This window comes from Pistacia vera, unplaced genomic scaffold (assembly GCF_008641045.1).
Source record: "Pistacia vera cultivar Batoury unplaced genomic scaffold, PisVer_v2 Contig159, whole genome shotgun sequence".
Taxonomy (NCBI): domain Eukaryota; kingdom Viridiplantae; phylum Streptophyta; class Magnoliopsida; order Sapindales; family Anacardiaceae; genus Pistacia; species Pistacia vera.
In genome coordinates, this window is record NW_022195674.1 from 1 (window position 1) to 14058 (window position 14058).

A 14058-nucleotide genomic window follows, 5' to 3' on the forward strand; every position below is an offset into this window, starting at 1 on the left:
GGCCTATTAGCTCAGTTGGTTAGAGCGTCGTGCTAATAACGCGAAGGTCGCAGGTTCGAGACCTGCATGGGCCAAATTTTTGATCGTATTTTAATTTGGTTTTAAACTTGTGATTTATTAGCATGTGTATTGCTCGACAAAATACCTAAAGAGTGTACTTCAAATAGTTATTTAGTGACCATTCATACGGGTTCGGTTTCGGGTATCCTAAATTTTTTGAAGGAATCGAAATTGACAATTCCTTGAAATTTGGAACTAGAACTGATGATTCTGGTTCCTAGGTACCTAAAACCGGAACCTATAACAATAGTTTTGGTTTCGGAATTACATGACCCTCCAAAAAATTTTAAAATGATAAAAAAACTTACAAATACCCCCCTACTTGGCACTTATTAACAAAAATAAAATTACAAATTATAAATTCAAAATTACAAACTCTATTACTTTGTAAAGATAGATTCTTAAAAGTCAAACCAATTTACTTTAAATGTTATGACATATAAATATAAATGTATTCACATTACTTTTTCTACAAAAGTTTTTATTAACCACCATAATCTTTAATTTTAGTTTATATTAATCTCGGTTCCGATTCCAAAAATTTGGAGCCAGAACGTACTCGTTGACGGTCGGTTTCGGGTAGGAATCGAAACCAAATCCTAGGTATCCGCCAATTCCAGTTACAACCGATTCTTTTGAACACCCCTAACCATTCATATGGCAATTAATTTCTCAGTATTAATTTCAGTACATATATAATTTATTGTCATGGGAACTTTACATATCATTTTTTTGGTTCTAAATTGACACACTTTCTGTGTATGAAGTTGGTTTATTTAGCATGTCTCATGCATCATCTTATCATGTTTTGTAAAGATAGTGATTAGTTCTCCAATTAATTACACCAGTCCCTTAGAGGTGGGCAAACGGGACCCAAGCCTGGCCTGTATAAGACCGGTCTTATGTAGGCCTGATAGGGGTAACTGGGCTCACCGTCAAGGACTGATCCCTTAGAGGTGGGCAAACGGGACCCGAGCCTAGCCTGTATAGGACTCGTCCTATGTAGGCCTGATAGGGGTGACCAGGCCCGAGCCCTAGAGGAGGGATCGACCTGGGCCCGGTAACTCCTCCCCGAGGCCCGGGCCAATCCTGGGCTTTTTGCCCACCTCTACAGTCTTCATCCTTCATGCTCTACCGTGTGATGCATCATAATCTTAGATAGTTTTCAAGAACTCGAAAAAATATTTAATAATAAATCATCAATACATTAAGCCTATGAGAGGCGCTGGTGAGATATCCTCTCATTGACTAGTTGTATTGTAACCTGTGGTAGAAACACTTTCTTCAAGTATTCTATATGAATTTGCTGTTAGTAAACTCAAATTGCTAGTGACTTAATTTGACCCCCAGTGTTAAGATTTTGTGGGAGAATTTTTTTTCTTTATTATCCTCAGTTTCGTGGAATATAAAGCTTCTCAAGTTCATAGGGGTTAAGGTGATCTAGTGGGGAGTTTTTTCCTTCTTGTTATCATCTCTTAAATTCTCTGTACTAGAAATAATTACATTACATAATGGAAAGTGCTCATAGAAGTATCTTACAATAGCCTGCCTTAAACTGACACTCGTACTTCCACTTGAAGAAATTGGTTAAGATATATAAATGGTGCCTTATCTTTTGGAAGTTGACTACCCTCTTTCAAGTCATTTTCATGCCTTCTTGATATGAAATCCTAGTCATGTCCTTTTAGGGTTTGGTTTTATTAATGGAGATATGGCTTCTGCATCAATGGTGATAGTTTCGAGTTTTGACTTGCCTGAGTGTAGATTTGAATTAAGAAATAATTTTACAGAATCATCTTATATATAAAATTCTGCTTAGATTAGATGGCCGTCTCTGTTGTCACAGTCCACTAGAGATTGTAGTGGGAATGTAAGCAGATTGAATATCTAAATTTAGGTATCGAAGCTAGAGGGTGCCTTTGGATATGTAATGAGTTATAATGTCATCAAAATATTAGATTTCTGATTCAGAATTTTCTTATAACCATCAAATGGCTGCTGCAATATTAATTATGCATTATTCCTGAGCGTGGCCATTAGGTACTGATCACCATTAGTGGCATGGCCACTTTCCAAGCTTAAACCAATGAAAATCCTTCGACCCTCCATTCATTTTGCTTATAAATCAACCATTATGCCTCCGTTTGAGTTCATCAAAATAAGTAGTTTAATTTGCAAAAAACTATGTCTCATAAACTCTTCTCATTCTCCACCATTCCTCTCTTTTTCATCTGCTGTTTGCCACCCCTTGTTTCATCCTTTCCTTCAGCTGGCCGGTTTGGCTTTGGCACGTATGATTTCTATGCTCGATCATGCCCCTATTTGCCAATGATTGTTACAAATGATGTTCAGACGGCTATCAGGAACGACAACCGGATGGCTGCATCCCTTCTTCGGTTGCACTTCCATGATTGTTTTGTGAATGTAATTGTTGCTGTAATCTGTAAATGCTTTATGTTAATACTAAGCTTATACTAAGAGGAAACGGGTTTATTAGATTTTTTATATGGGGCCCCGTGAATGCATGCATTATTAAGAGTGTTCTTGTCTTATTTTATTCTCTTTTTCTGCATAGGGTTGTGATGCCTCAATTCTTCTTGATGACACTGATGAATTGGAGGGAGAAAAAAATGCTTTACCTAATCGGAATTCAGTTCGCGGGTATGAAGTCATCGACAGTATAAAGGCAGACGTTGAAAAAGCTTGCCCATCAACCGTTTCATGTGTTGATATATTGGCTCTTGCAGCTAGAGAGGCTGTTGTTCAGGTAATTTATCTTTGATTTATAGTTAATTGTGTTGAACTCTTTCTTTCATGACCTGATTGTTTCTGTTATTCTCCGATTTCTGGTACAGTCTGGAGGACCCTTCTGGCCAGTTCAATTAGGCCGACGAGATGGATTAACTGCAAATAAAGCAGCAGCTAATTCAGAACTGCCATCCCCTATTGAGCCTCTGAAAAACATCACTGCCAAGTTCATTGCAAAGGGTCTTGACATAAAGGATGTTGCTGTCCTCTCAGGTTCTTTTGCTTCACTTTCTCTTCTCTATACATGGTGTTTTTTCGAAAAATTTTAGATGCTGTAGCAGTAGTTGTTGGATATGGTTCATATTTTGCATGGGCTTAAAGTCCCCTATGCAGACGCATTCGAGGGTCCTGTTCCCTGGTGAGTGGACGGGGGTGAGGGGACAGCGTATTGGACTTGTTATTGTTTTACTAATATTTGAGCCTGAGTTAAATTAGATTTGGGTAAACCCAAATGGTGTAGGATTTTCTATTATATGACGTAATAGTGAGAAACTAAGGGTTTAAGAGAAATAGAGAGAGTGAGACTGCAGTCAATATAGAGTGTAATTACTGCAGAGTTCTGAAACAATAATACAAACTCTCTATTTGAATGCTGAACGTAATTCTTTAATCGGAATGAAGCAAGGTGTAAATCAAATGTACTACTTATTTTTCTATTTTATTTTATTGCGTGTGTTTGGCTGTGATTTCAACATTACTAAACCTCATTTTTGCAAAATGTAATTGACATGAATTTTGTCCGTTCTTTTACAGGAGCACATACTGTAGGTTTTGCTCAATGCTTCACCTTCAAGCATAGACTTTTTAACTACAAAGGCACTGGGCGGCCTGATCCTGCACTTGATTCCTCTGCACTTCCAAATTTACAAAGCATATGTCCAAATCAAGATTCATCAAACACCAATCTTTCTCCTCTCGACACCGCGAGTGTTTACCGATTCGATAATGGATATTACACAAACCTCATGCAGAGCACAGGGCTTCTTGAATCTGATCAGGCATTAATGGGGGACTCAACAACTGCTGCATTGGTTAGGGCTTATAGTATGAACCCATATCTTTTCTCCAGTGATTTTGCTGTATCAATGGCGAAGATGGGAAACATTGGTGTGCTCACTGGGCAAGATGGGGAGATCAGGAAGGTTTGTAGGTCTGTAAATAACTGAGATGGGAAGAATAGACTGTTGATTTTGATGGAACTCATGAAGTTTAATCTATGCAGGCCATTAGCATATAAATAATCTGGTTCTGGTGTGTGCAATAGCTTATGTTGTCATTGCTCAGAAAAAGTTATTGCCTTCAGATTTTGTTTTTGAAGTTTGAATTCACTTAACTAGCTAGACACATTTTTGAGTGAATAACACTTGCTATAACTTAACCATAGTCGGGCCATCCAACGGTCAACTAGAACTCTTGCGTGTATTATTCAAAAGGTCATGAGTTCGATCTATCTAGTCAACTTTGGGACCCTAAAAGATTACTTGAAGTGTGCTCAAGATGACCTAGACACCCTAATCACCAAGAAAAATAAGTTAAAAACAAAACCGCACTCCATTAACATAAAAAATTCAATAAAGATAAAGGTTGTTTTATTGGGAATTCTCTTGAAAACAGTCATAGTGGCAGGCCATGAGACCATTAACATGAGCTGCAGAAATTTGTGTACTCCTCCAGTCAAGCAACAAGCATACATAATTTTTTTAAAAGATAAATAGATTTCCACTTTGAAATAAGAAGAAGAAGAAGAAAAAGTGAATTGAATTGCACAAGGGTCCAGAAAAGAAGCCGACAAGGAGTGCATGGATTCAAACAAAAAAAAAGAAATAAAAAAGAAAAGCTGGTGGTAAGATGCCTGAGGCTGGCTGAACCCATTTGAGATCTCTGTCATTGTCTCAAAAAGCACTCATAAATGGCACCCTTTTATATAATTGGATCTGTCAAAAGTATTCTATTTCATGAACTATCATAATCACCATCGTCATCATCATCGTCATCTTCCTCATTCATTCATTCACACAGACGCAGAGAGAGACAGAGACAGAGACAATATTCTCTGTTATTCAAAGTTTGATTCTCCTCCAAACATGCCAATGGCTTTTTTGGGATTAGGGGCTGGTTCCCAAGTCAAGACTTTGATCAAGTCACTACCCTATTCCCTTTTGTTCAATTTCAATGCAACAGTGAGTGGTGCTGCTGCCATGGTTGAATAGAGACTCTTACAATATGATCCAAAAAATCCTAAATTTGATTAACTTCCGTTACAAATAGGAGTGGTTACTAGAGATTTACTTAGAGCCGGATGATTAATTGAGCTCCGTCCCTAATCATTAATAATTTTGTAATATAAAAAAATACATTAATGAAACAATAAATGGTGTTTGATCTAAAATGGAAAAGTCAAAGTGATGAGATTAAAGACGTGCATCAAAAGAAATATTAATTATAATAACTATACTATATAATAATTAATAAGCCATTATGCTATCCTTAATTATTCATTTAAATTATAACCAAAGCTAGTGCCTTCCTCTATAATTAGTTAGGCATCCCACATATTTGAGAGATGGCTTCAATGCTTTTCTTTTCCCTTTTAGCGTTCGGAGAGCATACAAGGTTGAACGGTTTTACGAAACATTCACGTGGGGTGTGATAGCCGAGACGTCAAGCGTGTATCCTCTTGTCATATCAACAATGCTTCATAAGACTCTTTAGGAGGAGGGGGTGCAAAGTTGTTCTTTATAGTTGATGATGAAAAAAGGATTAGGCCATCCTTGCACAAACTGGTCGGGAGTTAAAGTCGTTTCCCTTATGAGTCCATGACAGGACGAAACCGATAAACCTTGAGGTGATGAATAATGTACGCGTAGGGTTTAACCCCTCTCAAGTGTGATGTTGGAGTGCCGCACAAATCATTCTGCTGTGTCAAAACTTGTGACAAAAAGATAAAGCTTATAAAAGAAAAAGTACTGAAAATATTATTTTTCTTATTTTTTTTTTAAAAAAAAAACCCGACTTGCTATTTGAATACAATATGCTGCTTTTTTTTTTCTTTTTTTTTTTTTTAAAGATAAAACTTTTGACCTTTGATAAAAGCAAAGCAAACTTATCTCCTGTGCCTAAAAAGCTAATCTTAAAATGAAATGCAAATATAATTATTAATGAATTAAAAATTAAAAATATAAATTTTTTTTTTTTTAAAAGAAGACAAAAAGAGAAGATGAACATGAAAACATTCATTCAAGCTTCAGACACCAATAACTACAAATTACACCAAAAAAACAGAAAAAAAAAAAAAATGGAATGATTCTGAAATTCTCCCATGAAAAAAAATCTGAATATTCTTTCAAATCTCCAAAGCTTCAGTAGGTCAAACTGTGATCATGTGATTCTTCCTTTGCTATTAAGCTATAGCTTTACTATTATTAATCTATCTGTAAACAGTTTCTTGTCTGTACTGAATGATCATGAAGAAAGAAAGAAAGAAAGAACTTCGTTTAAAAAAGAATAATACAATACATACATCATTCTCATACAATATTTCTCATATAATATTATGTAATAAGATATGATTGGATGAAAGTTTAATTTTAATTTTAAATTAACCAATCATATTTTATCATGTAATATTATATGAAAAATGTTATATGAAAATGATGTTGGTATGGTATTACTCTTTCAAAAAGTGTTTTCTTTTAAGTGTTTTTGTTTTTGTTTTTGTTTTAAACTCCCTCATTTTCTCTTCTTTCCTCTTCACTTTTCACCCAACACTTCATCAGACTCCATTATTCATTTCTTAACACTGAATATTTCTTCTTCTTTTTGTTTTTGCCATTTTTAGTAGCCGAACTGACTGAACCCCCTCTCCAAGATTTGCTTTTTAGCTCTCTTTGTTTTGTCTTTGCATGCTAAAACCTCTGAAGAACCCTCAAGAGTTTGCATTTGATATATATTCTTTGGTGGGGTTGTTGTTATTATTATTTTACATGTCTACGCCGCCGCTGCTGGATCAACAGCCACCGCCTATGGCGGTGACGCAGCAAGCGTACACGGCCCGTTCGGGTCACGGGTCGGTTGGGCCTGTTATTGCAGTGCTGGCAGTGATAATTATGCTTGGAGTGATAGCGGGCATGATAGGGAGGTTGTGTTCGGGTCGTCGGGTCATGGGTCGTGGAGAGTACGATTTTGAAGGATGGGTTGAAAGGAAATGCTCTTCTTGTCTTGATGGTAATATCGACCCGCACCCGACCCGTTCTGAAATCCCAGTAGCGGAGCCGGTAGTAGTACAAGAGGCACCACCTCAAGAGATTAAGGAACAAGAACAAGAACAAGAACGGAAGTCTCATGGAGCACAACCAAGTAATGAATCTTGATTTCCTTCATGAATGATTATAGCTTTTTGTCTGTATTTTTTTTTTTTTTAATTCTTCTGTTGGGGTTCTTCTGTGAACAACAATGGATGTTAATGGCAGAAAGATAAGCAGTATTAAAAAAAAGAAAAAAAAAAAAAGTAATACCCTGGGATAATTTTATTTATTGGTATTGGTTTCATGGGATTCTTTTGGTTTGATACATTTGAAGAAGAATAAATAAATTAATCTAACATTCCTTTTTAGGTAGAAGAGACAATATTAGGGTTTAAGACTCTGGGGTTTTGGATTTCCCAATACAGATACTGCCATTGTTGCAACAAAATCAATGGATGAGTTTGATTTAATATTTCTATCCTATTCCTAAAATACTTGTTTATTTAATTATTTAAGAAATACCATTATATTTTTTTATTACTTTTAGACTCCTTAAGTATTAATTTGAATAAATACCCCAGAAAAAAATTAAAAATTAACAAAAACACCCCTACCCACTTATAGTTGCCAGATTCCAGCAATCACCGTCAATGATAGCCGGAATCTGTCACAACGACCTACAAACAATCGGAACTTGCCAATCTAGCCATCGTCGATGGCAAGATCTGGCATTTTCCGGCTGTTGACGGCCAGATCTGGCCGTTGATCTAGCATTTTCTAACCAGATTTGACCGGTCTGTGTCGTAACGTCAGATTCCAACCAGATTCTGACAGTGGTGGCCAGAATCTAGCAATGTGGGTGGGTGGGTGGGAGTGTTTTTGTCATTTTACAAAAATTTTATATATTGAGGTGTTTAATTAAATTAGCAAACCTATGGGGTTTTTTTTTAATTTTTAAATTTTACCTCGTAGTAATCATCCTATTCAACTATTCAATACTATCTCTAAAATCCTATCCAAAATAATAAATCAAACGCATCCAATATTTTAAAAAGAGCAAACGACATGTTCCCACCTGATGTTAAGTGAAATCCTACCATTTATTCCAAATTCACACTCATAAATTAACACCGTTAATTAATTTTGAATTCTGACTTGTGTTACTACCATCCTATCCTTCACTTCTTTTCCCCCCACACAACCACCATCACCATCCAGTTGCCACCACCACCAAGCCGCTGACGTTTTCAGCCTTGTTCCGGCTGGTTTTTTACCCAAAATCACCTCCAACCTCTTCCTTGTAACCCCTACATTAAAACCCACCAAACCCTTTCTCCGTTGCACCCTCCCATCACCGGAAAACGGCCTCCTTGGCGTTTGCGTTTTCTCTCAACTTTGCTGCCAAATTCTGGTTGATTCCCTCATTGAAAATTCACCCCGAAGCCACCAATTAAATCCCCTTCATCGCCTCTACAAAACCCACCCTCTCATCGGCCATCGTCACTCACCGTTTATTGCCCAAGTTCCATTCCCAACATTGTACGACAACTTTTTTAGCACCTTTTTCCACCCTTTTTGACCCCCCCCCCCCCCCCCCCCCCCTACCCCCCATCCTCCTTTGTTATGGTTGTTGGGCATTTTTTGGCCACGGTTATCATCCTCCGCCCAAAATCTCCATCAAAGTCACGCCTACCAACGATTTGAGGAAATTCCGCAACTAGCGCCCAACCAAGCACAAGCCTGTCTGGTGATGGGAAGATGCAACAGTGAAGGGGTTTTGTGAGTTTTGGTGTAGGGGTTACACAGGAAGAGGTTGGAGGGTGATTTTGCGAATGAAAAACTAGCTGGAACAAGGCTGAAAAACGCCTACGTCTTAGTGGCGGCGGCGGCTGGTGATGGTGATGGTGGTGTGTTGGAGGAAATAAAAAGTTGAAGGGTAGGATGGTAAATTGCAACAGTGTCAAAATTCAAAATTAATAACCGAGTTTAGTTAAGGGTGCGAATTTAATGAATAAGCAACAAGAGGTATGAACTCGAGGTTTCGCTAAACCTTGGGTGGTAGCATGTCGTTTGCTTTTTAAAATTAACCCTTTTGAATTATCATTCACAATCATCTTATAAATAAATTTCAATCCAATTAACAGATAAATTCAGTCTTTAAGGCTAGGGACACACAAGACTTCAAATTTTTTTGACACGGAAAGTGGAAGTATAACCCATCATCTTACTGATAGATTTTTGAATTAAAATACTTTCTGGTAAGTTCAGCTGTTACTTTGTACATCATGTGAGTTCTTATGTCAAAAATCTTTGATGGGATTCAAATCTATCCACATCTGGCAGCAAGCAGTTCATAGTTACATGAATTGATCTTAGCTCTTCTTCATCTTCAAGTTCCAGTACATACTTACAATGATGAATCACCATTCACAACCAGGAAAAAGTGTTATCTTTTCTTTTTGAAAAGAAGAAAAAAAAAGAAACTTGGAAGCGGACAGATTTTAATCAATGGAAACAGACGGCTATGACAAAAACAACAAAGTGGGGGGTGGTGGCTTGGATTAGCAGCTAGCTCTTGAAACTTTTGTCTACTCACTCAGAAACTTTTGTAATTTTCCCGAGGAAAATGGTAAGGTGACATTGACCCAATGAAGAGAGCATAGTATGAGTTGTCACATGGGGGTCTATCTCTGAGATGCTAAAAACAACTACCTAAATCTGAGTTAATTGATCCTTGAACAAACCATGTGAAATGGGCAGCTGTTGTCTCAGTATATGTCAAACTCAAACCGAAGTTAAAGAAGTGAGTGTTTTAGCTTTGTGTACAAAATATGTACTGTTCTTTGGATTTTTCTCTTTGCCTTCTGATTCTTTGTGCAGTCACTCACCTCTTTGTGATAACTTTTTATTTCGTCCTTCAGGTTTGGCGATATGTATTTATCCATATTATTATTTTTTTTATGATTGTCTCGGTTAGGTTTATCTACACCTCACTAATCTTCTAGACCCATTGAACACCCCTATAAACCGAATGTTTTAGGTAACACCACAATGTGATAGGCGACTGTAATGTGGTTGTTTGAACGCAGGAAGTCAATTATGGGAGCAAACCTTCTAATCGTCAGGCCACCCTTTGAGATTGTCCCAGTATAATTGGTTACAAAAACGCTTCAGTCTTATCAAAGTCAAAGATAGACATTATGTTTCTCACACATTGACACACATTTTTCACTTAAAAGTCATTATACCTTTTGCGACCATATTAAATTAGATGATATTAAAGAAAATTACAATTCGAGAGACATTAATTGTACTTCAGATTTTAAGACATGTCTCAAAGAATAAAGGCATGTGGCACGATGAGCATGTTCGCCTGAACGGTTCCATCTGTCGTGGTGGTCACAGCATTGCCTAGTCAGCTATGGCACCTCTATCGGCGGTTTGTCTTCTCAGTTTTAGAAATCTCATCTTTGACGTATATTTAGGATTTAAATTGATTAAGGAAGATAAAAATGATAAAATGAGAAAACTATCCTATTCCAATCATATCTATCCAATCCTAACCAAAAATATTTTTTCAAATTTCTCAAATTCAATCATATCTATTCAACCGAAATATTTAAATTTTTAAACCCCTAGATTTGTTAATGTAACTAAACACCTCCAACAATAAAAGTTTATAATTAACAAAAATACCCTACCCACTAGACCTAGCAAACTAGGTCTAGACCCACGGGTCACACCCAAACCCAAGTAAAAACTCTAGGGTGTGGTCTTTAATATTGGGACCCGTTTTTCTTCTACCCGTACCCGGCCCAACCCGTTTTGCCAAGGGGTCAAACGGGGAACTCGCGAGTGCCCGTTTGTTTTTAAAAAAAAAGAACACCTTTCCCCTTCATTTTGCGAGGATTCCTTGAAATTAAAAATTGAGGAATCCAAATGGGTGGGGTGAACTAATGAAAAAGAAAGTGGGAAGTTGAGGAAGAAAGATGTAATTGTGTGTGAACTGATGAAAAATAAAGTGGTAAGTTAGGAAGAAATAGAAGCAAGCGAGGAGTAACAAGAACAGGACAAAAGGGTTCAAACAAAGACCGTGGGATCATCCTGTAAATATAAAAGCTTATTTCGTAGTTTTGATCAAATTAAATAAAAAATCGATTTTGATTCGCTACCAAATACAGACTTATCACTGTTAATGGAAGCTCCATCGAGGCCACCAACTTTCAAGAAAGCTTGTGGAAGCTTCTCAGGTTGCTTCTCCTTCAGTTACAACTTCAGCCAAAGATTCAGAGAATTTTAAGACCATTCTTAAAGTGATCCCATCCCCATGTTTTTGCCCCAAATCGCAAAAGCCCTAACTCAAACTCACTCTCTCTGTCTCTCATCAACCTCCTCTCAAACTCATCGTCACCGAAATCCCTAATTCCATCGTCGTCGCTTCTCCTATCTTCGTTTCTCATCAATCATTAGCCACGTTTGTACTCTACACTGTCAGCGCATCAAGGACAATCGACAAAGTTCTTTTCTCTTTTCTTCTGTTGCTTTTTCTTATGTAGATTTTTTCGTTTTTCAGATTATTTTTTTTTTTATGTGGGTTTATTTGGTTGATGAGGAATGAAAGGAGAATCGATAAAGTTAGGTTCTGGGTTTCTGTTTGGTTGGTGAGAAAACTTGGGAGAAAACGTGGGTTTATATTTTAGGAAGATTTGGGGTGTAACTACAAAAATCTAAAACTTGTGTGAACAGTACGGGCACCTGCGGGTCCACCCATACCCGCATAGGGAAGGGTGTGGGTCTAAAATATTGGACCCGTTTAAATCAACCCGTTTTAGACCCGTACCCGTAAGACCCAGGCCTGTACCCGGCCCACCCGCCCGTTTTGCCAGGTCTACCACCCACCCACATATTCCCGATAGTTGGCCACCATCGCTAGAAGGTAGTCGAAGTCTATTGAAATGGAGCACGACTGGTTGGATGTGATGGTCGTGCGCCAGTCCATGGATCTGGCCCAAAAAAGCCCAAATCAGTGCACGACTGGCTAGATCCAGTCGGTCATGCGTCATTCTGACTACTTCTGGCTACCATCCGACGGTGGTGGCCAATTGCCAACATTTAATGGGTGGGTAGGGGTGTTTTTATTAATTTTTAATGTTCTATTGTTGGGGATGTTTAGCTAAATTAACAAATATAGGAGATTAAAAAATAATCTAAATATTTTCAGAAAATGTTTTCCAAAAATTTACTAAACATATTTTCAAATTCAAAATCTATTCTTGTAGTAACAACCCAACTCAATTTTTTCAAAAATACTACTCTAAATAATCTACCAAACACACCCATATATTCTTTTATTTTTTTAACACTATCCTTAAGAAATGTTAGATTTAGCAAAACACCATTAAAATTATGGGCTATAAATAAACACCAATGCTCAATATTTGATAGGACTAAAGTGTTAGTAACCCATAATGTTAGTGGTAGAGTGAACATATCCCAAACCTCAAGGATGAAATTGAGTGGACTCCACTATACTTTGGACCAATTTGTAAAATACCGATCCAATTTATTTTGTAATGGACGGGCTAGCCCAACTCAATATATGGGCTGGACTAAATGTAGACTCCAAAAACTTCAATTCTCATGAAGAGGGGTACCTAAATGCAAGCTTCTTTTGACCAATGCATCTTTAACCCGGTTTTAAACACCAAAGAGTAACATTTCTATCCACCTCGTCAAGTGGGGTTTGAGGAATTCCGATCATTGCGATTTGTCTTACCCATTTCATTTGGTGGAGCTTGGATTTGTCTACCCCACTTTTTTTTAGTAAGATTTATAACGCGTCCTCTCGGCCAAAATTTAGATATCATTTTTTCAAATGAGTTAAGAGCATCAATTGAACGTGTAAGTAGAGGATGTTACAATTAAAAATGCACATACTCGGCAAACGTGGGTAGGATTTGTTAGACAAAGTGAATAATTTTTTTTTTCTTTTTTACAATGAAATTATCCATAACCAAATTAGATGAAGACGCTGTATGTACTTCACACGGATTCAAATTGAACTAGGGTAAGATTTGATTTGCTTAGCTGTTTTATATTTAATTGTTTCTCCACTTTTAGTTTTTAAAGTTTTGGTGGGCCAAATTTTTTTGATGTGACTGGAGTGTCCAAGCCAACTTGCGTATGTCTCAATTAATCTCCAAAATCTATTGAACACTTTACGAACCTAATAGATTAGGTAAGTTACAAATGTGATAGGTATTCACTTGGTAAGACTCGATTACAAGACCTTTAGGTAACCTAAGGTTTTGCCGTCCGGCCACAAGTCAAGTGGATTAGGTGCCCCAATTGCCCCATTCATTCATATGTCAACTCAATAATTCAGAAATACTCAATGTAACTAGCTTACTTTGAGTCACAATTTGCCTAATCAAAGGGCTCCACAATCCACGTTACCAATTAAATATAAAAAGATATTAAACATAAACATGAAAGCTTAGGTAATTTTGCTACTATAAGTGCCCCCACTTTGCTCCAAATAACACTATTTATGAGTCATCTTTACGTGGACTCACTCAATTTTGCAGGTGGGCATTTTCAATTTCCATTGACAAGGAACAGGATCCACTAAATTGGTTGGATTCTTTAATTACCACTATATATAATTAGATAAGAGTAAATAATGACTTTTCCCACCCAAGGTTTGCCTTAATGACACTTTCCTACCCAAAGTTAATATTTTGTTACTACTCAAAGCCGATTCCAGCTGATTTCGAAGACGAAAATTATCTCTGTCACTACCATTTGAACCTCTGGTCTTCTCTCTACAAAACCTCTCTCACTTCGACACCGGATTTCTTGTCGATCATTGGCCACTACAAAGTTAGAGTTTTTTATTCTTAATTGATTTTCAGTTGATTCTGGTAATTAATATTTAATCAGTCAC

At 37.1% G+C, this 14058-nt stretch overlaps 2 protein-coding genes and 1 non-coding gene across 3 annotated transcripts; all 3 read left to right on the forward strand.

Annotated features, from left to right (window-relative positions):
- On the forward strand, window positions 1-74 carry TRNAI-AAU. The gene has a single exon. It is a non-coding gene; the product is annotated as a tRNA-Ile (tRNA).
- A 2170-nt stretch (window positions 75-2244) lies between these two features.
- Window positions 2245-4160, forward strand: LOC116125033 (peroxidase 10-like). Its single transcript, XM_031410765.1, has 4 exons — window positions 2245-2484; window positions 2636-2827; window positions 2916-3081; window positions 3622-4160. The coding sequence occupies exons 1-4, from the start codon at window positions 2245-2247 to the stop codon at window positions 4032-4034; spliced, it is 1011 nt and encodes a 336-aa protein (XP_031266625.1). The 3' UTR covers window positions 4035-4160.
- A 2691-nt stretch (window positions 4161-6851) lies between these two features.
- LOC116125007 lies at window positions 6852-7238 on the forward strand. The gene has a single exon (XM_031410743.1). It carries the CDS (start codon window positions 6852-6854, stop codon window positions 7236-7238), a length of 387 nt encoding a protein of 128 aa, XP_031266603.1.
- Window positions 7239-14058: the final 6820 nt, after the last annotated feature.

Coding starts and splice junctions, on each gene's coding strand:
- LOC116125033 (XM_031410765.1), top strand. CDS start 2,245: ATGTCTCATAAACTCTTCTCATTCTCCACCATTCCTCTCTTTTTCATC. Junction 2,828..2,915: donor CTAGAGAGGCTGTTGTTCAG/GTAATTTATCTT, acceptor TTTCTGGTACAG/TCTGGAGGACCCTTCTGGCC. Junction 3,082..3,621: donor GGATGTTGCTGTCCTCTCAG/GTTCTTTTGCTT, acceptor GTTCTTTTACAG/GAGCACATACTGTAGGTTTT.
- LOC116125007 (XM_031410743.1), top strand. CDS start 6,852: ATGTCTACGCCGCCGCTGCTGGATCAACAGCCACCGCCTATGGCGGTG.